General features: G+C 38.6%; 1 protein-coding gene across 2 annotated transcripts in view; it reads left to right on the top strand.

Annotated features, from left to right (window-relative positions):
• The window catches only part of LOC106878844 (uncharacterized), a 76,574-nt gene that overhangs the window by 8,597 nt on the left and 43,401 nt on the right, over window positions 1–24,576 (top strand). For both annotated transcript variants that reach the window (XM_014928185.3, XM_014928186.3), the window contains exons 2-3: window positions 11,894–12,004; window positions 18,997–19,075. In XM_014928185.3, coding sequence (XP_014783671.1) covers window positions 11,894–12,004; window positions 18,997–19,075 — 190 coding nt within the window. The remainder of the gene's footprint in view (window positions 1–11,893; window positions 12,005–18,996; window positions 19,076–24,576) is intronic.

Here is a 24,576-nt window from a genome sequence, read left to right as displayed (position 1 = left end):
ATTACCATGTTGAAGGACAGGACCACGTGCGCATGCAAGAAATAACAGTAAACTATGAATGTCATTCTTAATTTTAATTTCAATTTTATTTTATTAATAGCCCTCTCCTCTTCACACATATTTTATATTCATTTTTGATAAGGTTTTTCAAAAAACCGAAACATGCAAATTAATTAAAACACCCCAAAAATGTTTTAAAAAAAGTGGCATTTTCATTTTTATTCATTTTCAATATCTACTTACTCATGTAGTACTTTTACAAATCTTTTCAAATATATATATATATATATATATATATATATATATATATATATATATATATATATACATATATATATATATATATATATATATATATCAGTTGTGGTGTGCAAGAGAGACGATTGCGCTGGTATGGACATGTGGTGAGAATGGATGAGGATAGCTGCGTGAAAAAGTGCCACACCCTAACAGTTGAGGGAACCCGTGGAAGAGGTAGGCCCAGGAAGACCTGGGCTGAGGTGGTGAGGCAAGACCTTCGTACATTGGGCCTCACCGAGGCGATGACTACTGACCGAGACCTTTGGAAATGTGCTGTGCGTGAGAAGACCCGGCAAGCCAAGTAAGATCGTTGCCAGTGCCCCTGGACTGGTTCTTGTGCGGGTGGCACATGAGATGCACCATTTTGAGCGTGGCCGTTGCCAGTACCGCCTGACTGGCTCCCGTAGGATTTTCGAGCAAGATCGTTGCCAGTGCCCCTGGACTGGCTTGTGCAGGTGGCACATAAGACACCATTTCGAGTGTGGCCGTTTTCGTGCGGGTGACACGTAAAAGCACCCACTACACTCTCTGAGTGGTTGGCGTTAGGAAGGGCATCCAGCTGTAGAAACTCTGCCAAATTAGATTGGAGCCTGGTGTTGCCATCCGGTTTCACCAGTCCTCAGTCAAATCGTCCAACCCATGCTAGCATGGAAAGCGGACGTTAAACGATGATGATGATGATGATGATATATATATACATATATATATATATATATCTTTGGATTCATGCTAAGTTCTCAACTTTTTGGCATTAATCATTCAGCTGTTTGGGTTTTGTTTTCTACATGCAGAGCAGACATCTTTATTTAAGGTGTTATATTTACTATTACGTTTATTCTCGTATTTCTTTCATTTTTTTGTATAAAAATTACACCAGTCATCCTATTTTTACTCATTTTATTCTCTTTCAAGCAGTGTTTTCTCCACTGACATTTGTTTGCAAGTTTTGTGTCCTGTTTACTGTTTTGTTCTTTATTATATTTTCAATTATTGAATGAAGTTTTTCAAATCTTTTGCAAGTCTTTAACCCTTTTGTTACCAACCCGGCCAAAACCGGCTCTGGCTCCATAGAACAAATGTCTTGATTTCATATGTTTTGTATTAAAATATACCACTAAGCCTTAGTCGCAATTTATGTTCCTAACACTAGCTTAATGATAACCAAGTTATTTTACTAAATTTTTTGTTATATTTAAAATAATTGAAAGAAACACAAAGCATCTCAAAATAAATACAGTAACGAAAGGGTTAACATGTAAATTATCTTCCTGAAAGTTACTTGCACGCTCTTGTTTTGTTTACAATTTGTTATTCAATTGAACAAGAAATATGCTCACAGCTATTACAAGTCTTCTGGATTAATGATTGATTGATGTGACTGATACTCAACAAGAAAAATGTTGATGAAGAATCTCTAGATAGTTGCAACAGGCTAGATGTTGATGTTAAGCAGGGTTGGATGTTAGGCCTACATGTATTTCACTGTATAAATTGCTTATAGTTGGACTTCTTGTAATGACCTTATCAAAGATATGTGGATGATAAATTCTATTTAGATACTTATGCATTTGTTTTTTCCGTTACAATTTATGCTGTGAATTCAGTGACATGTGGATGAATTTCTGTGGCAAGAATTTTATAGTTGGATTACTTAGCTGTCGTAATTTAGTGTTTATAAAAAATCCCTTTGATCATGTCAACTCAATCAAATCTGATATTGAGGTAAACAACAGCTTCAACACTTTGAATTTGTCTAGTTTTCCACTACCTATATATATATAGGTAGTGGGGGCTCCGAAAGGGGTCTCAAGGGAGTAGCGTCCCTGCCTTCCTGAGATAGTTTTCCACCACATTTCTTAAAAATTGTGGTGGAGGCCTTGGTCTTTGGGACCACTCATGTTTAGAAACTGAGGTTGGGGGTAAGCAAGGGCATGCTTCCTGTAGAAAATTCAGCTTCAAAAAAGCCCCATAATAGCAAAGGAAAATGGGTGCCAGCCAGCCCAGAGGTTGGGGTGGGCTGCACCTGCCTACCTCGGTTGCTATGGCATTTAGGTAGATCTGGCCATACCTGTCAACGGGGACAAAACCCGGATTTAAAACACTGGATGATGATGATGATGATGATGATGATGATATATACACATAACACACACACACACACACACACATACCTATGTATTTTCTCTATCTTACGTGTTTCAGGACTAAGGCTGGAGCAATGCCATTGTAATCATTCTTTGAATGCCAATCTTATATGATTGACTTTTGGTGAAGGAGGGAGTGCGACACTACTGCCCTCTTTTGGAGTCTCCTTCCTTGATATCGGTTCATCTGTGGCCCTGGATAATAAGTGAAGTTGTTTCTTGAAAACATCTACCTCTACTCCATGAAGATCCCTCAGATGTTTTGGCAAGGTGTTAAATAGCTGTGGGTCCTTGAATCCCAAGCTATTGCAGTACATGGTCCTCACTCTAGACAGGATAGCTAGGCCCTTTTTCAACTGTGCAGTGACATCCAGTTCTGGGGGCTGGTACAGCTCTTGATACCAAAGTTTGGTGCCAGCCCTTCGAGGATCTTCCATACAGATATATCACTGCATACGTCTGTCTTGGCTCCAGGGAGTAGTCATAAAAATAATTAATAATGACAGAAGCCGTATTAATACAGAAAGGTAATATTTATCTTCCAGGAGATATTACATATTGGTGTATGTTTACATATCTATTTATCTGTCTGTCTGTTTCTCTCTCTCTCTCTCTCTCTCTCTACACACACACATATATAAAGTGGAGGCATGTGTCTTAGTGGTTAGGGTGTTGGACTCATGATCATAAAATTGTGGTTTCAATTCCTGGACCGGGCAATGCATTGTGTTCTTGGGCAAAACACTTCATTTCACATTGCTCCAATTCACTCAGCTGTCAAAAATGAGTAATCCTGCGACAGACTGGCTTCTCATTCAAGTGGGGAATATATATATATATATATGCCTTGAAACTGACCCTTATGAGTTGGTGTGACTCAGGAAGGAAACTTTACCTTTACTTTATATATATATATGTATATATAATGTATGTGTGTATTTTGTGTGTCAGTGTGTCACCCCACCATTGCTTGACAACTGATGTTGGTGTGTTTGCTTCCCCTGTAACTTAGTGGTTTGGCAAAGGAGATGATAGAATAAGTCCTGGGATCGATTTCTTTGACTAAAGCCCTTTAAGGTGGTGCTCCAGTGTGGCCGAGGTCAGATTGCTGAAACAAGTAAAAGAGTAAAAGAATAAATACATACATACATATATATATATATATATATATATATATATATATATATATATATATATACACACACAATGAGAATTTACAAAAAAACAAAAGATGAAGATAGGTGTGTAAACAACAAACAGATGTATTAGTTTAATGCTTGGGAAATGAGAAAGTCTTTTACATTTCGAGCCGACGCTCTTCGACAGAAAGGAGCACAGAAATAAACAGGGAGAGAAAATAAAAAAAGGTTTAGTGGCTCACGATCTATCATGGCGAAATACATACATTTATACATGTATATAGTTATACACATATGATATAAAAGACTCAAGTCTTTGTCAGGGGTGACTCCGACTGAAACTTGGCAGTTTGGCAAATGAGACCAATAGAATAAGTACTAAGTTGATTTGTTCGACTAAAGGCAGTGCTCCAGCATGGCCGCAGTCAAATGACTGAAACATGAAGAAGAATAAAAGAATACACACACACACGTATGTATATATATATATGCATACATACACATTCACACATATATACAGTCACCTGTATGTATGTACTCTTCTCAAGAATTGCATCAGCTAATTATAGATTCCTGATGGTAAACAGGTGTTATATGAATGACATCTGTATGCATTTTCATATGATTTATGTAGGTATACATACACATTTGGAGCTTTGTAATAGTCACGTACACACACCTCCCACAGCCCAATAAACCCCCCTCCACCCATTACACTTGATTACTTTCTCTTTGTACTCGTTTTTCCTTTGTTGAGGTTTCGCCTTGATTTCGCTGATGTCATTACCTGTTTAACACATACATGTTATTCGTTGACCGGGATATGCACAAGTTCTTTGCTTCTGCGACAGATGGCCCTAGCTCTTTAAGACATGGACGAGACTGAAAGCAACCCTCCCCTCCCGCTCCTTCTCCTGGATAATATAGTTAGCCTTGTCACTAATAACATTCCCACGTGATTTTGTCAGTACTACAGTACATTTCCCATTCTAAGTTCGGTGACCTGGGAAACGGCTTTATTTTTTTTTTTTATTTCTCTAACTAGTTTGGGTTAGGGGTTTTTCATTCTTTCTTTCTGTTCATCTTTTTCCCTTTACTTGTTTCACTTATTAGACTGTGGCCATGGTGGGGCACCACCTTGAATTTTTATTTTTAGTCAAATGAATTGAACCCTCTATTTTCATTTTTATTTTTTTAAGAAGCCTTGTTCTTACTCTGTCAGCATCTTTTGCTGAACTGCATGCCATAAACAAACCAACACTGGTTTTCAAGCAGTGTTGAGGATCAAACGCAGACACATAGATATTTATATATATGAGGGATTCTTTCAGTTTCCATCTTCCAAATCCACTCGCAAGGCTTTGTTCGGCCCAAGTCTATAGTAGAAGACCCTTTGTGCACTTTCAGTGCTTAACCATCTCTTTTAGATGAAGTAAAATTGTGTGTGTGTATATATATGTGTGTGTGTGTGTGTGTGTGTGTGTGTGTGTGTGTATGTATATATACACACACACACATAACACACACTTACACAAACACATCACATGTATGTTTTATTTTTTACTTGTTTCAGTCATTGAACTATGCCCATGCTAGAGCACTGTATTGAAGTGTTTTGAACAAATCAATCGCAGTACTTATTTTCTCAATATAGATACTTTTTCTATTAGTCTCTCTTACTGAACTGCTGAGTTATGGAGATGTAAACAAACCAACTCTGGTTGTCAAGAGATGATGGTGGAACAAATGCACACACACACACACACACATTCTTGTATTTATCTAAATGTGTATATTTATTCACACACACACACACACACACACACACACACATACACACACATATATAAAATTCAGGTGATATTATGCTTGACGACATACGATAATTACTACTCAGGTTGACATACTGCCTAAACCCCAACTTGAACCGCAGCTAAAACTGCAGGGACGTTGCAGCTGCCCAAATGGGGATTGACTGCAGTCAGTGCTTCAGTTGAGCTGATACATGTGTAATAGAATAAAAGTATAAACAAGCAAACAGCTGGTATCCGGTCAGATCATGTGGTTCGTAAGCAAGCTACTTACCACACAGCCACTCCTACGCCTTTGATAATTTTCAGAATTTTCAGTCAATCAGAAAACAGCAGGTTCACTGCCTCTATCTTCATTGGGGTGGGTGTGTGGTCATCGGCATGTCAAAACATTCAACTAGGATTTTATAAAATAAATTATCTTTCTCGTATCTCCTTCTCCGTCTCCTTGTGCGTCCGCGCAGCATCTTTGGTTACTATGGAAACAGTGCTTCACAATCCACTATGCAACACATGGTGCTTCTTTTGTTTTAGTTACTATGGAAACAGAAATTTTCGCCACGGTGAAATGTAAAATAAATCATTTCTGATTGGCTTAAAATATCCAAATTTTGCAAATTTTAAAGGCTAATAACTTTTCAATTATAGATTTATAGGAAAACTATATTTCATTTTCTTAATTAGTATATAAAACTTAATAAACTAATTTTCATAATTAGTATATAAAACTTAATCCATTTACCAAATCTGAAAACGTTTGGAACAAAATTGTAAACAGTGAAGAAAATCACAAAGATCTAACAATTTCATTGATGAATTTAGCTTGTGGGTAAGAGTCTATCAAGATTTCATCCTACAGAAGACCTCTCCACCCTCGACATCGTAAGCAACGGAGTGCCAACAACAACAATATCTTCCAGTATCTACTTGTCACTCTGCCCCCTCCCCCTTTACAGCCCTCTTCCTAACACCTTCTCTGCTTCCTCAACATCCCAGCTGTCCTTTTTTGTCCCCCCTCCTTTGAATTACCAGCATGACCCCCCCCCATTCACACCTTTGTTTCCTTTAATGGATGACTCAAGATTCCTCGTCATCCCAGTCAGTTGCTCCTTTTCTCTCCCTTTTCCCTCACATTTTCTCTTCCCAATCACCCCTTATAATGTCGGCCAGCCCCAGACACTCCACGTTGCACAATTCACCTTCACCACCTTCTCAACTTTGTCCCTCCCTTTCTTCTCAATATTGTCACACATCTGAAGTTTCTCGACACGACATCCAAAGATTGCATGACATGCAAAAAAGCCTCGTTCTTACAGACTGTTCGCTTCCAGCTGTTTTCATGAAACGTTCCAGCTGCTGCTCGGTCATCAAGGAGAACCTGATAACCTTCCCATTATCAACCTCTATTTGCTTCTAAGTGGCGTAAATAATCTACTCATCTAATTTTAAAATAGTGCTGCAAAGGTTACGTGTCAATAGTACAATGTTGCAAAAAACACAAGGAGCCCATTTTCCCCCACCACTTTGAAACTGAATCTAGCAAATGATTTGAAATGGTCATAATGCTAGCATTAAATTCAGTGGAAATATATCTCTCCCTATCACAGGATTCCTGACACATGTTGTCTCTAGTATTTCATCATCCAATTCAAAAGGAAATCTTGATTTTAGGCTCATCAAACAAATTGAAGTTGCTATGTCTGCAACTTCTTTTATTCATTGCATCTTAACAATAAGCCTTTTGAACATTACGGTTGCTTCATTTATATTACGGCTTTGGACAAATCTTGTAAAGCATATTGTGATAAATATGTTCTTTGCTTTTATCCCATGATAGGTTTATCATATAGAAAAAAATTAATACACCTAAACTAAGGTTGTTGCTCTGCTCTTCATCGAGAAATTATTAACTCTTCCTAAAAGGATTATACATCAATGATTTGCCACTGATATTTGCAGCTTTTATAAACAAGTTTCAACAGGTTCCAAACCACAATCGGACAAAGCTTTCTATACAAATTGAAGTGTGTGTGTGTGTGTGTGTGTGTGTATATATATATATATATATATATATATATATATATATATATACACACACACGTGTGTGTGTGTATATATATTTAGTTATTAGTGAGGGATTATCAATCAGCACAAAACACTTTATAAGCTCTCTGTTAGTATACCAGGCTGGCAATTTTATTTGGATTATTAAAGAACTCTATGTATTCTTGTGATGGGGCCCAAGATTCATTACCATTCCATATTGTAAAACCGTAGTTGTGTTCCAATTATACTGGTTTTTTTACAGTGATATACAAGACAAGGTATAAATAATGGCCATTACATATTTTTTTCTTCATTGTAGTAAATTTGACTTACAGCTGTTTCCAGTAATCATTTTAGGTTTGTTACTGACAGGTTTACTCAATTAGCCTGTCGATTGGTTGAGGAAAATGAAACAACCAGAAATCGACTAAAGTAGCATTAATGTTTAAGGTCGTTCACTTCTTCTCAACTAATCAATAGGCTGATTGAGTAAGCCTATCAATAACGAACCTATGACTACTGGAAACGACTGTAAGTCAAAGTTACTACCATAAAAATATATAATGACTGTTATTTATACCTTGTCTTATTATATCTTCTTTCTTCTAATCTTTTATGCTTTCAATGGTTTCAGTTGCTGGACTGTGGTCATACTGGAGCACCGCCATAAATTTTTTTTTTCTTTGTCGCTTTATGATTGAAAGTTGTTCGATGATTGAGTTTGTAGTTGCTGATCTTCTCTGAGTGTATCCTTGAATTACTGGTTGGTCTGGTATCGTTGTTAGGAGTTCATCCAATGCTTCTTTGAAAGTTTCAGTAGAGGTCTCTTTTAATATTTCTAATCTCTTTGAGTAAGCAGTTGAATACTTGAGGACTTCTGACTCTTAGACTGATACAGTAGAGTGTTTTTGCTCGTGTGTGTGAAGGTGGTTTGTTTGGAAGCTGACAGTACCTACCAGTTCGAGCATTAAAGTTCGCTTCAATGCTGATATTAGGAACATGCCCCTCCAGGATCTTCCATACGTATATAATAGTATATCTCTTCGGCGTTCAAGAGAGTAGAGACGCAGAGCTTTCAGGCGTTCCCTGTAATTAAGGCCATTCACCGAAGTTATTTTACTGGTGAATGTTCTTTGTAACCCTTCAATTTCTTCTATGAGACCAAAGCTGTGAGCAGTAATCTAATCTGCTCAGAACTAAGGTTTTCCATAGAGTTAGCATAACTACTGGTTCTCTTGTTGTGAAGGTTCGTAGGATCCATCCTATGAGATGTCTGCATTTAGAGGTCAGTTTGTTGATGTGACAGATGAAAAATGCATCATTTGACATGATTATTCCTAAATCCCGTATGTCGTCAGTGCTCTGAACCATTGTATTATCTGGCGCCAAATATTGGGATTTGTGTCTATTCACTTCATAATAAAGGGCCTGAAATTTTGATGTATTAAATTTTATATTTTTAACCACCAAATGATGTTTAGGGCATTTTGGAGTGTGATGGTATCCCTAGTTGGATAGGTGATGTTTTGTTGCATGAGAATGGCTTTTGTGATGTCGAAAAGAGCATTCATGTCTCTCCTGTTTAGTTTTGTAGTTCCTCAGGCCAGTTGAAATTAGGAAAATTGAAGTCCCCTGTTAAAAGTACATTGGCGTGTGGACTGGCAGCACTTAGGGTTTGACTTATGAGTAATAAAGCGTCCCTGAAGTGATCCTCATGATTATCCGCATCAGGAGGACGTTAAGTAATGCCTATGATAGCAGTAGTAGTAGTAGATCAGTTTTGGTATTGTGGGTAAATGAAATAGTTGGACTGTGACGGACTGCTTATTGTGCAGTTTAGAAGTTCACCAATTATGCTACTTTTGAGGAGTGGCTGTTGGTCTTCTTGTTGTTCAGCTGTAGCTGGAGTAAACACATGGTGAAATAAACTAATACATCTGCTTGTTGTTCATACACCTGTCTTTGTCTTTTGTTTTTCCTCTAAATTTCAACTATACATTTATATACTCTTTTAGTCTTTTATTTGTTTGTCATTTGACTGTGGCCATGCTGGAGCACCGCCTTTAGTTGAACAAATCAACCAGTCCCCCTTGCTAAACCTCTAAGTTATGGAGATGTAAACACACCAACACTGGTTGTCAAGTGGGTGGTGGTAGGACACACACACACACATACACACACACGATGGGCTACAATAGTTTTGAAACACCTACCTCCACTGCCTAATTCATTTTGGTAATTATCTTTTCGGAAGCCTTTGGAACAATTTAAAATTTACATTATTTACATTTGACGGATATTTGTCCTCATCTTGTTTGTTGTCAACACAACGTTTCGGCTGATATACCCTCCAGCCGTCAAATGTAAATAATGTAAATAATTCCTCATCTCTTAAATATAGAACTGAATTTAAAATTTATTTAATGTGCACTTTTACTGCTATTTACTTCTTCACAGTGGAGGCGCAATGGCCCAGTGGTTAGGGCTGCGGACTCGCAGTCATAGGATCGCGGTTTCGATTCCCAGACTGGGCGTTGTGAGTGTTTATTGAGCGAAAACACCTAAAACTCCACGAGGCTCCGGCAGGGGATGGTGGCAAACCCTGCTGTACTCTTTCACCACAACTTTCTCTCACTCTTACTTCCTGTTTCTGTTGTGCCTGTGTCACGCTGAATATCCCCGAGAACTATGTTAAGGGTACACGTGTCTGTGGAATGCTCAGCCACTTGCACATTAATTTCACGAGCAGGCTGTTCCGTTGATCGGATCAACTGGAACCCTCAACGTCGTAAGCGACGGAGTGCCAACGACTTCTTCACATCTGCTTCACATGGTGTCTCCCTTTTCACTCACTGTCTGTGATCCTGTCGCATCATGTGTTTGGAATTGGTACATAATACATAGTTCCTACTTAACTCCTTTTCTGCATACTGAGTATGGCCAACCTCCAGTTGACCCCTGGCTTATTTCCTGATAATTAAAACTTCTGTATTTTTCTAGATTTATCATGAGCCCTCGTGATTCTAGGCTTTGCTGCCATATATCAATTTTTTTCTTTATCTCTTTGATAGACATGGCTTTAAGAACTTGGTTATTGACATACAAGAGTTCCCACTGAGAGCTTATCAAAAGTCTTTTATGACCCGGAGAATTACAATAAATAAATAGGACACTGAGAATTGAGCCCTGATGGATCCCCTGCTTGTATGCTAAATTCAATTTTAACTCTCACCTTGCTCACTGCATCCTTGACTATGACTTGCACAGCTTTTCACCTGTGTGTTTCTTCTGTGGCCAACAGGTTACAAAGTGTAACATATCAGAAGCTTTCTCCAGGTCAACACATGTTAAGAAGGAATTTCAACCATGTTTCGTGGTCTGCTACCACAACAGCTCCTTTATAGGATCCAGTTAGCTCGAGACATCATCAGGAGGAACCACGTCCGGTTTCGGCCCCTACTCCTCTACCATTTTGACGTGGTGGGGAGCCCCCCCACTTTCGGAGGTGTCTTCAGCTCTGGTGTTGAGTGCACGAGTTTCTTCTGTTCCCTGGCCTCTTCGATGCAGCGTCAATGAGTGTCAGTGGGTGACTTACTTTTTGGTAACAACTTCCATAGTTGCCTTAGTCCTCTCTGTGGGAAGAGGGCATCTGCAGGTCCCTTCTTTGGCACAAACCCAGAGCCATCTGTACTATTTCTATTCCTAATCAGTTGTACTATAACTCTCCTTCTGATAGTTTCATAATTAAAATTAAAAAAATTTTTTTTTTTTTTACTTTGGAACTCTGTATTTGGGTCTCTCTAAAGCAGGGGTTTTCAAACTTTTTGACTTGTGGACCTTATGAAATTTATACATAAATATGAAATTTATACATAAATATGAAATTTATACATAAATATTTGCTTAAAATAACATATATTTTTACATTTATTTATTTAACAGTATTTAACAAATAGGTTTATTGTCAATTAAAAGATTTCGATTAAAAAACATATATAAAATCAAATTGCCCATAAAAAGTATTTGCTGTCCACGGACCCCGTCTTGTCCTTGCAGACCCCCTTGTGGTCTGCGGACCACAGTTTGAAAACCCCTGATCTAAAGCATCTCCTTTGTCTTTTTAGTCGTCGACAGTGATAATGTTCTGCCAGTCATTATGTTTCATACATCCTTGTACTATCTTGTTGAGTATGTGAGTAACTAACGTGCCCTACTTCAAAATATATGAAAAATAATAATGATGAAAGTGGTATTTACAGTGATATCATAATAACGTTAAGAATAGTAATAGTAATTGCAGTAAAAGTGGTGGTGGTAGTAGTAGTATTATTATTATTATTATTATTATTATTATTATTATTATTATTAGTAGTAGTAGTAGTAGTAGCTGTGCAACTCTGTTATTTGATATTTAAATCATTAATTCATTTACAACCACTGTTTGTTCTTTCAGATGATTAGAATGAACTTTCCCGTGATCCTCTTGTCCAATTTCTCTGAGTCTGAGACTGCTAGGCTGGCATCTCTCGTTCAACAATTGAAAGGAGAATGTTTAGTGATGGAGGTAAGTATGTTCTTCTCTGAGGTGTATTTTTTGTTTATTAACGTGTATGGGGGGGGGGTTTAGTTTTATATCTAGTCACGTAAGCCCGGGTGTAATTTTAGCTGCGACAGTCATACAAATTGACTTGGCCTACTTCTTTGCTGTTTGTTAATCATTCAAGCATTAAAATAAAACTATTTTATTGACACATTTACTAAAAAAAAGGTTTGTGCAAAAAAAGATATGCTCAGTTTAAATTTATTTAATTCTATGTTTTTTTTTTTTATTGTTATTTCTAATTTGGTGGGGTTTGGGATTTGTGGTTAAGAAGGTTGCTTCACAATCCCTTGGTTCTGGGTTCATACTGACTGCACAGAGCTTTGGCAAGCATTTTTAACCGTAACCTTCTATTGAACAGTGACTTGTGAGTGAAATTGTGTGGACAGAAACTGTAGAAGGCTAACAGTTTAATACCACCACCACCACCACCACCACTTGACTCTTGGGTATTTTTCATAGGGACAAGGACAGTAGATCTAATTTAGACCTAATCGATTGCATGGTTTAACACCACTTGGGCCTGTGGGTGACTTTTGCAGGGTCCACTCAGGCAATGGATCTTATTCAAACCTCGCCTATCACATGGTTTAATGCCACCATCTGGCTCTTGAGTATCTTGTATAGGATCCAACCTTTTGGAAGCACTTGGGCCACGTTTCGGGTGTCTTGCACTTTTTTTCTCAACTAGTTTCAGAGATCCTGCTTATTGGGGTTGCTGCCCTTCTTTCTCTAAGTGAACGCAGATCAAACTGATTTTAGGATCAATGGTGTTTCCACTGTGATTATCTTGACTGTTTCTTTTGGTGTATCTAAGACTAAGTTATGTAATGCATCCTTGCCTTTTTTTTTTGAGGACTGTAGGTTGTGATTTGAGGTAGACTATTTGTCTCCTCCATCCATCCATCCATCTTCCTTTTCTGCCCAGTGTTCTTGGAAAGGTTATAGGTATAGAGTCCATAGGCACCTCCTCCACAGGGTTCCTACCAGAATCACCATTAACCCATTACCTACCAGTGATCTCATATGAGATCACTTAAAAATTACAAATTTCGTAATTATCTGTCAATATTTACACATATCTAACCCTTTTGCTATATCTACTAGGTATATTTCTCTGATATTCAAATGAGGTTTGCTAATTTTTCACCCAATATCTCGCTTATTTCTATTTAAAATGTTATTTTGAAATGTTATTTTGATCATCCCAGCGTGTTTCTAAGGCTGTTTTATGCTAAAAATCAAAGTTTCATTAAAAAAATTCCAGTTAATAGAATTATGGGAGGTAATGGGTTAAATATTCCAGCTGTACCCCCAAAATATGACCAACTGAGACTACGGACCTTACCCAATAATCTTGTTTTTAGTCTATCCCATAGGTCTCCCGCTGGTTGGCCTGGCCTGAAGATTCTATCTTGCCAGTCTTTCCTGCAACATTCTAACCACCTGTTTGTAGTATCAAAGTTGTGACCTCTCAATGCAGACAAGCAGTGGCTTGATCTGGAGAGAGACTCTCTGAGCTAGCTACACAACCTGTCAAGTAACATTATTCAAGAGATTTTTTTGGAAAAATCCCATTTCAGCTATTTATATTCATGACACTACTCATTGCCACCTGACTGGCCTTCATGCGGGTGACACGTAAAAGCACCCACTACACTCTCTGAGTGGTTGGCGTTAGGAAGGGCATCCAGCTGTAGAAACTCTGCCAAATTAGATTGGAGCCTGGTGTTGCCATCCGGTTTCACCAGTCCTCAGTCAAATCGTCCAACCCATGCTAGCATGGAAAGCGGACGTTAAACGATGATGATGATAATGATGATTCATTTAGTGTTGTTTAGCTTCAGGTCATCCTTGATTGAACAGACCTGTGGCCAAAAATAGACCAATCTTTTTTAATCTTTTAGCATTCAAACCAGCCATATCTGACCCAAATATCATACCTGTTCTATATTCAAACTAGTAATATGTGTGGCCTCTCACGCCTACCCTACAATGTCATTTCAGAAAGAAGCAATCACATCTCTGAAATTTTGAAGTTATAACAATGCATAATTAATCTAAAATAATGGTGCCCCAGCATTGCCACATATAAAAGAATAAATAAGCATTACATTTGGTAAAGCAGTTTGAATGCTAAAGAGTTAAGGTACACGATATGTTCCTTTTTTTTGTCAGGCAGCATATAATAGGAAGGTGATTTGGCTGCTATTTCTAGCAGGTTGAATAACTACAAAGAAGCTTGTTCATGCCGACTAGAGAAAGAATTGGCTTGTTGTTGAATGGTGAGAAGTGTGTATGTGTTAAATAAATTGATCAGACTTTGTTGTAATAAGGTTTGAACGAATAGCTTCTGTTGTCTCATGCCTTTAAGCTGATTTACAGCACATTTTTATGTTGTTTTACCTATTTCAATTATTGGTCTGGAGTCATGCTGAGGTATCATCTCCAGGTCTTTTATTTTTTCTCTAGCTAATGATGTTGGCTCCTGTATATATATATATATATATATATATATATATATATATATATATAGGCGCAGGAGTGGCTGTGTGGTAAGTAGCTTGCTTACCAACCACATGGTTCCAGGTTTAGTCACACTGTGTAGCACCTTGGGCAAGTGTCTTCAACTATAGCCTTGGGTCGACCAAAGCCTTGTGAGTGGATTTGGTAGACGGAAACTGAAAGAAGACCGTCATATATATGTATATATATATGTGTGTGTTTGTGCTTGACAACCAATGTTGGTGTGTTTACGTCCCCGTATCCTAGAGGTTCAGCAAGAGAGACCAATAGAATAAGTACTAGGCTTCCAAAGAATAAGTCCTGGGATTGATTTGCTCGACTAAAGGCGGTGCTCCAGCATGGCTGCAGTCAAATGACTGAAACAAGTAAAAGAGTAAAAAAGAGTACATATATATATATATATATATTTGTGCCTCAGAGGGTAACTCTCTAGGTGCAGTCCCATGGTCATTCATGACCAAAAGGGGTCTTTACCCTTTTTATATTATGCATTTTATTGTTTTGCTATGTGTGATACCATGATCCCTGACAAAATTGTCCTCCATGAACCTGGTATGTGGCATAAAAGTGGTTGGAGGATGCTGGCCTATGCTAGATAGAAGCATGTATGACAAGGAGAAGAGAAACCTGATGTTTTGGGTCTGTCCCTTCTCCTTACAGAGAAACCGAATATCCATTTTGTAATGGATCTCATGCAAAAGAGCAATGAGTGGAAGACCTTGTGGGAAGATAAATGTGTGGAGTTATTGAAGTCAGTTTGAACTCTTATAAGAAATTATTGTATACAGTGCTCTGGTGCAGTATAACTCATCAGAAAAAATAACCAAAGCTGCATGCACAGTACACAGAATATGCACAGGAAGTGAACAGTGAATGAGTCTTTAAAAAAAAAGAAAAAGAAACAGGAGTGGTGGGCGGCATCAGGTGTTCTGTTGCTGAATTTCAGGAAGCTTGCAAGTTTTGAAGGATGTAGTGTCTTGACAGTTAACAACTGATTCAGGTAGTTTATTCCATGGTTCAGCAATTCTCATCATCATCATCATCATTGTCGTTTAACGTCTGCTTTCCATGCTAGCATGGGTTGGACGATTTGACTGAGGACTGGCAAGCCAGAAGGCTGCACCAGGCTCCAGTCTGATTTGGCGGTTTCTACAGCTGGATGCCCTTCCTAACGCCAACCACTCCGAGAGTGTAGTGGGTGCTTTTACGTATCACTGGCACGAGGGCCAGTCAGGCGGTACTGGCGACGGCCACGCTCGAAGTGGTGCATTTTATGTGCCACCTGCACAGGAGCCAGTTCAGCGGCACTGGCAACGATCTCGCTCGAATGTCTTTACACGTGCCATCTGGCATAAGTGCCAGAAAGGCACAGGTGCCATCACAATTTCACTTTCGCTTGCCTCAACAGGTCTTTGCAAGTTGAGTTTCGTGTCCAATGAAGGAGACGATGTTGGCATGGGTGCCAGTGGTCGAATTTAATTCGATTTCGATTTCACTTGCCTCAACAGGTCTTCGCAAGCGGAGTTTAGTGTCCAATGAAGGAAGGTACGTATAAGTGGGCTGCCTGAGGCCGTCGGTTTAGGTCTCACTTGGCTTGCCGAGTCTTCTCATGCACAGCATATTTCCAAAGGGGTTTTCTCACGCACAGCATATTTCCATATTTTATATATATATATATATATGATGGACTTCTTTCAGTTTGTCTACCAAATCCACCCATGAGACTTTGGTTGATCTGAGGTTATAGTAGAAGACACTTGCCCAAGGTGCCAGCCATGTAATTGAGTGAACCTGGAACCATGTTGGGAAGCAAACTTCTTACCACACAGCCATGCCTGCACATATGATTGTTTTATTTTTGAGTAGCTCACTCATTAACAAAGGACATCTGTGTATTTAGCTTTGCCGAATTAATTGCAATTAATTTTTAATTATATCCTTTTATGGTTTTGTCAGTGGAGTAAATTTAGGTCTCAATGGGTTTTGCTGCTAAGACTATCATTATCATAATCATATATGTTTGCTTTCTATGCTAACATGGGTTGGGCCTACCATTATGATCGGGGTCGGTTCTTATTGAGAGTTACTGCCTTCCTTTCAGATTGGGGGACTATGTCCTGTTTGTACATACCATTTTGATGTCTGGTTTATGGTTGGATATCCTTCCTACAGTGGAGGCGCAATGGCCCAGTGGTTAGGGCAGCGGACTCACGGTCATAGGATCGTGCTTTCGATTCCCACACCGAGCGTTGTGAGCGAAAACACCTAAAAGCTCCACGAGGCTCCAGCAGGGGATGGGTGGCAAACCCTGCTGTACTCTTTCACCACAACTTTCTCTCACTCTTACTTCCTGTTTCTGTTGTACCTGTACTTCAAAGGGTCAGCCTTGTCACACTGTGTCACGCTGAATATCCCCGAGAAGTACGTTAAGGGTACACGTGTCTGTGGAGTGCTCAGCCACTTGCACGTTATAGTCTGTTTTTGGCTCGGGTTCTATGGCTAGGTGCCCTTCTGAATGCCAACCATTTTACAGAATATACTGGATGCTTCTTATATGGCACCAACACCCACAACAATGCTTTTTGCGTAGCACCTTGGTTTTAGGATCTCAATTCTGTTGTGGTGGGCAGATACTTCTCAAGTACAGCAATGCACCACATATCTTGGTCCTGTTTGTCATCACCTTTGTAAGGCTCAGCATTTTGAGATAAGCCTTTTATCTTCACTACTTCATCCATGTCTTCCACTGCCACAACTTTCCTCTACTGTAAGTGATTGGTACTTCTTTGTATATATATATCATAGTGTAGTGGTTATCATGTCTGCTTAACATGCAAATGGTCATGAGTTCAAAACTTGCAGGAACTTGTTACATTTCTTTAATTTATTTTGTCGGTGCTGCAGAAAAGCACCCAGTACACTCTGTAGAGTGGTTGGCATTAGGAAGGACATTCAGCTGGAGAAACCATACCAAAACAGACATGGGATCGGGGCAGCTCTTCAACTAGCCAGCTCCCACCAATCTGTCCAACTCATGCCAACATGGAAAATGGATGTAAAATGATGTTGATAATGGGAGTAGATAGCTATTTCAGACATACAACAATTAATATAATCCAAGTATAATAAGGTTAGTAAATGCTTGAAGATAGAAAATATTTATATTTTTCAGTATTATCAATGTAAATTTAGTTAACATCACATAACATACACGACAGGTTATTGATACATTGGAATAAACGTGCGTGCTTGTGTGAGTGAGGTGTTTAATCAATAGAGTCATTAAAATGTTAGGCAGGATAGGTTGCAGTATTTTGTCGCGCTCCTTCTGCTCTGATTTTCAATCCTGGCCATGTTTGTGTTGCTTTTCACTCGCCTTGGTTCATAAAATAGTATCAGCCCTTTTGTTAGTGCAGCTGTCACATGTCCAATGTGACAGCAGGAAACACTTAATTACCTCTTCAGCATTTATTATACTAATGATGTTTGATCTGTTTTGAAATATTTTTATTGCAATGTTAATATAATTGTTGATATAATTAATAATTTTTAATACATTGTTGCTTAGCTGTATGTTGAATGGTATCATTGAATACATCATCATCATCATCATCATCATCATTTAACATCTGTTTTCCATGTTGGTACTAGCATGGGTCGAACGGCTTGACAGAGACTGGCAAAGCCAAAGACGGTGAGCTGGCAGAATTGTTAGCACGCCGGGCGAAATGCTTAGCGGTATTTCATCTGCCGTTATGTTCTGAGTTCAAATTCCGCCGAGGTCGACTTTGCCTTTCATGTTTTCGGGGTCGATAAATTAAGTACCAGTTACGCACTGAGGTCGATGTAATTGACTTAATCCCTTTGTCTGTCCTTGTTTGTCCCCTCTACATTTAGCCCCTTGTGGGCAATAAAGAAATAAGAAACTGGCAAGGCCAGAGGTCACACCAAGTTCTATAGTCTATTTTGGATTGGCTTCTACAGCTAGATGCCCTTCCTAATGCCAATCTCTTTACAAATTCTATTGCATGCTTTTTATGCCACACTGTCACTACTGCTTTTTACACGGCGCCAAAACCCACTCCAATGCTTTTCGTGTGACACCTTAGTTTCAGGATCTCACCTTGGCTCATGTTCAAAAATGTTCTAGCCATGACCATCCTGTCTACGTAACACAATGTGCCATTCCTTTTTCAAAATGGCAGGGTGTGATTTGAGGGACATTTGGTTGCTGTTTCTTGCATTCTGAACATGACCACTGATAGTACTCGAGTATAACCATTTGAAAGTTCTCACACCGGGTCATTGTGACCTTGATGTTAATGTTGATGATGATAATGACGATGATATTAATGATTGTGATGATGATGATCTAATTGCTTTGCTTTCTCAAAGAATTCTTACCTGAGTCTCTCTTTCTCTTCCACTAGGTATTCAACCGCAAATGCACACATCTAGTGTGTAAAAGACTGTCGTGCAGTGAGGAGTTTCTCATTGGCTGTGCTCGTGGTAAGTTACTGGTTCTCAGGCATGTGATGCATAAGAAATATGTGTGTGTGTGTGTGTGTGTATATATATATATATATATATATATATATATATATATATGTATATGTTGGTGCATGTTTGTGTGCATCATCGTCATTGTTTAACATCCGTTTTCCGTGCTGGCATGGGTTTGACTGAGTTCTGGAAAGCCAGGAAGCTGCACCAGGCTCCAATCTGATCTGGCCATGTTTCTACAGCTGGATTCTCTTCCTAACGCCCACCACTCCGAGAGTGTAGTGGATGCTTTTTACGTGCCACCGGCACAGGAGCCAGTCTGGCGAGCCTGGCATCGATCATGTTCGGATAGTACTTTTTACGTGTCACTAGCATGGGAGCCAGTCATGTTTATATATGTGCATGTATTTATGTGTATGTGCAGATGTATGTAGGTGTATGTGTGTGTGTGTGTGCATGTGCAGGTGTATGTATGTGTGAATATATATTTTTCTTTTTTCTTTGTTGTTTTTGCAGATTCCCATGACTCTTTTACTATCCATTTTCATTAAGAATTTGAATTCAAAGCCTGAGTCATAGAAAACCTTCTCATTAGCTGAATCTTCATTAACCATCTTTCGTTAACCATGGAGGTTGCTTCCCAGTACCTTTCATTATAATTGTATATATCTTTATATATGAATATAGACTTATATTTATTTTTACCTCTACAGTTTTAAAGCATTCTAGCCACGGGGGTTTCTCATTTATCTGTCTGAAGATGTGTTTGCTTATGCATGCTGCCCTTACGAAGTGCATCCATAGTCTGACATCATCTGTTAAACACTGAAATGCATGTAATAGATGAAACTCAGTACTACACTAGCAGTGTAATTAAGGATGCCACTGCACCGATTTGATCGTCTGACTTTAACATTTCCTTTGTGCCATTCACTATTGCATAACCCAGGGGTTTTCAAACTTTTTGACTTGCGGACCCCTTTATATTTCAGGCTTTACCTTAGGAACCCCCTTATAAATACTTATGAAATTTATACATAAATATTTGCTTAAAATAACATATTTTTACATTTATTTATTTAACAGTATTTAACAAATAAGATCGTTGCCAGTGCCCCTGGACTGGCTTGTGCGGGTGGCACATAAAAGACACCATTTCGAGCGTGGCCGTTTTCGTGCGGGTGACACGTAAAAGCACCCACTACACTCTCTGAGTGGTTGGCGTTAGGAAGGGCATCCAGCTGTAGAAACTCTGCCAAATTAGATTGGAGCCTGGTGTTGCCATCCGGTTTCACCAGTCCTCAGTCAAATCGTCCAACCCATGCTAGCATGGAAGGCGGACGTTAAACGATGATGATGATTGTCAATTAAAAGATTTCGATTAAAAAACATATATGAAATCAAATTGCCCATAAAACGTATTTGCTGTCCACGGACACCCTGTCTTGTTCTTGTGGACCCCCTGTGGTCCGCGGACCACAGTTTGAGAACCCCTGGCATAACCCAACCACTTTCCCTTCACTGCTACCATTGCCTTCATGACTCAGCTTCTGCAGCACACGTCAAAGCCTTGTAAAGGAAGCTACAATGAACCATTTGTGACCAGTATACTCTGATGTCACCATGCCCTATTACACTGCTTGTACTGCCTGTCTTCACCCCACTTTGTATTGTCTGCTTTCTCCCACACTGTCGTTCCCTAACCCTCTTGGCTCTGTGGCTTGAATATACACACCTACCTCTGAATGTTGAGTTCCCTGTCACCCATGTCCCTATCACACATCCTGCATATCATGATGCCTCAATCTTTGATGTATCTCAATCCGTGAAATAGCTTGCAAGTCTACAGTCATGTAAGGTCACTCAGCCCTTTTATGTAGGGTCACTCAGCCCTTTTATGTAGGGTCACTCAGCCCTTTTATGTAGGGTCACTCAGCCCTTTTATGTAGGGTCACTCAGCCCTTTTATGTAGGGTCACTCAGCCCTTTTATGTAGGGTCACTCAGCTCTTTTATGTAGGGTCACTAAGCCCTTTTAGCCATGTTGAAGATGTGGCTCTTATATAGTGCTTATGATTTGTGTTTCCATGTCTGTGCTTGCTTTGTTTTGTTTGTTTCTTTTTGTGTTTTCCTGTCTGCTCAAACCTTTCAAACAGGGTTTCAATGTTTCTAGTTCTCTCTTTCTTACTTGATAATGAGCTTATTGTTTGACTTTTATCTCCGTCTTATTTCACTTTTATCAGTACACCCTTTGTAATTCGAAGTGAGCACATATTATTTTCCTACACACACACACACACACACACACACACACACACACACACACACACATATATATGGTTCAAATCGTAATTGAACCATATTTGATGACTGGCACCTGTGCCAGTGGAGCACTAACAGCACCGTCCGAGTGTGATCATCGCCAGAGCAGCTGTCTGGCTTCCGTGCTAGTGGCACGTAAATAGCACCATTTGAGCATGATCGTTACCAGTGTGGCCTTACTGGCACTTGTGCCGGTGGCACGTTTAGAAAATCATTTGAGCGAGGGTGTTGCCAGTGCCGCTGGACTGGCTCCTGTGCAGGTGGCATGTAAAAAACACCATTTTGAGCGTGGCCGTTGCCAGTCCTGCGTGACTGGCCCTCGTGCCGGAGGCACTTAAAAGCACCTACTACACTCTTGGAGTGGTTGGCGTTAGGAAGGGCATCCAGCTGTAGAAACTCTGCCAGATCAGATTGGAGCCTGGTGCAGCTATCCAATTAACCAGTCCTCAGTCAAATCGTCCAACCCATGCCAGCATGGAAAGCGTACGTTAAATGATGATGATGATGATGATATATATATATGTATTGTGGTACAAGTGGAAAGATATATTTTTTTCAATTCATAAGTACTGATAGAACAGCATATATTGGATAAAATCCTTACAGAGTAGAAAAATCTGTCGGCAGCCAGCCATGAGACTTGAACTCACATCCCTTCAATTTCCGGTCAAAGTGCTTTACCATTTAAGCTAGATGGTAAAGCACAAGCCCGCTAGATGAAATAGAACAAACTTATGTTTGTTTACATGTGTAATTTCTATTCCTTCTAGCATTTCTAGACGAGTTTATAAATTCTAAATTGCAGAAGAATTTTTCGGTAAAGCAGTTTAGCTTAATTGGTAAAGCACTTTGACCGGAAATTGAAGGGATGTGAGTTCAAATCTCATGGCTGGTTGCCGACAGATTTTTCTGATCTGTAAAGATTTTTCTGATCTGTAAAGATTTTATCCTATATACGCTGTTCTATAAATACTTATGTGTTGAAAATATATCTTTCTACTTGTACTACAATACATTTCAACACTTCAAAAACAAACATATTTGGTTACATATGACATAATATGTATGTATGTATGTATGTATGTATGTGTGTTTGTTTGTTTGTGTGTGTGTGCCCTTGCTCTGATGTCAAGTAATGGCTGTAAATGAATATTATTGTCATACAATGTTGTTTGTTTCCAGTCTACTGTAAATGAAAAAAAAAAACATGTCAGGCCAGGTGAGTATTACTTTACCTCGAAATAAGTGAGGGTTGGCAACAGGAAGTGCATCCAGCTGTAGAAAAGTGGCCTCAACGAATTCTGTCTGGCTTATGCAAGCATAGAAAACTGGATGTTTAATGATGATGATATGACAGATGTTGCAGGGAAGATTTTATCTGTTGAAGAGTATGATGCTATGATGATGATATTAAGAAAATGCAAAGGAAGAACCTATTATTTTTCAGGAAATCAAACTATGGAGTAGTACAGAATTATTTCTCTTGTATAGCTTCTTTTCTCTAGAACAAAGATGTTGGTGCTCAACACTGCTTGTGGTCAGTTTACAGGTCGTTATGGCAATGGACTAGACTACAGATGCCCTGCTGAGTTCATAGGAATTAACTTGACAATTGCAAACTGTAATTTTCAACTGTATAAAGACCAGAAAATAAGAAGCATTATTTACATGCGACAGATTTAAATATGATGGTAGATAGTGAAATAGGTATTTTTTCTTTTACAGCAGGCAATATATATATATATATATATATATATATATATATACACACACACACACACATACACATACAGGGTGTCCACAAAGTCTGGGTACATGGGGATTAACACATACTTTAAGAAATTATTATTTCTTCTATTTAATTGTTCATGTTATGATTTTATTTACTCCATGTACCCAGACCTTGTGGACACCCTGTATATATATATATATATATATATATATATATATATATATATATATATTTAGGAAAATGAAAAAAAGCCAGAATGCTGAACTGGAAGCATAATTTAATAAAGATTTTTTCTAACCGGTTTTCATTGCGAAGAAGCAAATTATCAAGAAGGAGAATGAAAATGTTTTTTTACAAAGAAGTACAAAATGAAGAGAATAATATATAAAACAATAATATATAAAAAAATAAATATACCCATACATTATATTGTCTTTGAGCTTTTGTAGTTCAATAGTAGTTCATGTATAAATTGGTAGGAAAAATAAGGATGCATGAGGGTTGAGAGTTTTGTTAGGTTTAAAAAAAAGGGTTAAAAGTTTGTGTTAAGCAGGAAATGTGGTGTCAAAACACAACCCCACTATTTACTAACTTATATATATATATATATATATATATATATATATATATATAAGGTTATGGAGGGTATTAGATTCAACCAAACCCAAAGATACAGGTAATACCAAGTAAGTGCTGTATCCTGAATGGCAGGATTGATATATATATATATATACATACATACATATATATATATATATATATATATATATATATATATAGCAATCCTGCCATTCAGCTTGTTAAAGATAAATGAGAACACAAAATAACCCCACTTGTTAGCAGTGTTTAGGTGTTATGGTTTCTTGTAAATCTTTTTGTGCTAATCTCATTTTAAAGTAGCCAAGTTACAATTTGAAATCATTAATCTCACTTTGAAATGACAAGGCTTCACTTTCAAATGGCATGTGCATATTTCGTATGACAAATATGGCAGATGTGTTGCTACTTAGTATTAAGTGTCCTACATTACTGTCTGACGCACAAAACCCAAGTAGCAACGGTGGCAAGATGAGTGGCTACTGGTCACACCGTCCCAAAGTGTGACTGCATGTGACTGGAGTCCACATGAGAACTTGTATTCTCATTGAAATTCCGAGCATGAACTCTACACTTCAACAATGAATGAAATCTGTGGCTGCAACGTCTGTGCTTTCTGATGCGCCGACAGTCTGGTTTGGTTGGCATTCATTAAGGATGTGTTGAAATTATTTGGAGCCAGCTCGACTCACCCCAGGTGAATGCTTCTGCAAGTACAAATAAAGTACATTATGGTACTCTGCTTTAGCGTTTCCTGATAATATTACTGAAAGTACATAGCCATTTTTTTTGCATCATCACCTGTAATGAAAATTACCCTTCTCCTAGAGTATTCCAGGTAGCAGAATGCTTCACCTT

The sequence above is a fragment of the Octopus bimaculoides genome, chromosome 24 (assembly GCF_046866305.1).
Source record: "Octopus bimaculoides isolate indiv1 chromosome 24, ASM4686630v1, whole genome shotgun sequence".
Lineage (NCBI taxonomy): Eukaryota > Metazoa > Mollusca > Cephalopoda > Octopoda > Octopodidae > Octopus > Octopus bimaculoides.
Note: the sequence above shows the minus strand (reverse complement) of the source record. Positions and strands in the feature narration are given on the sequence as shown.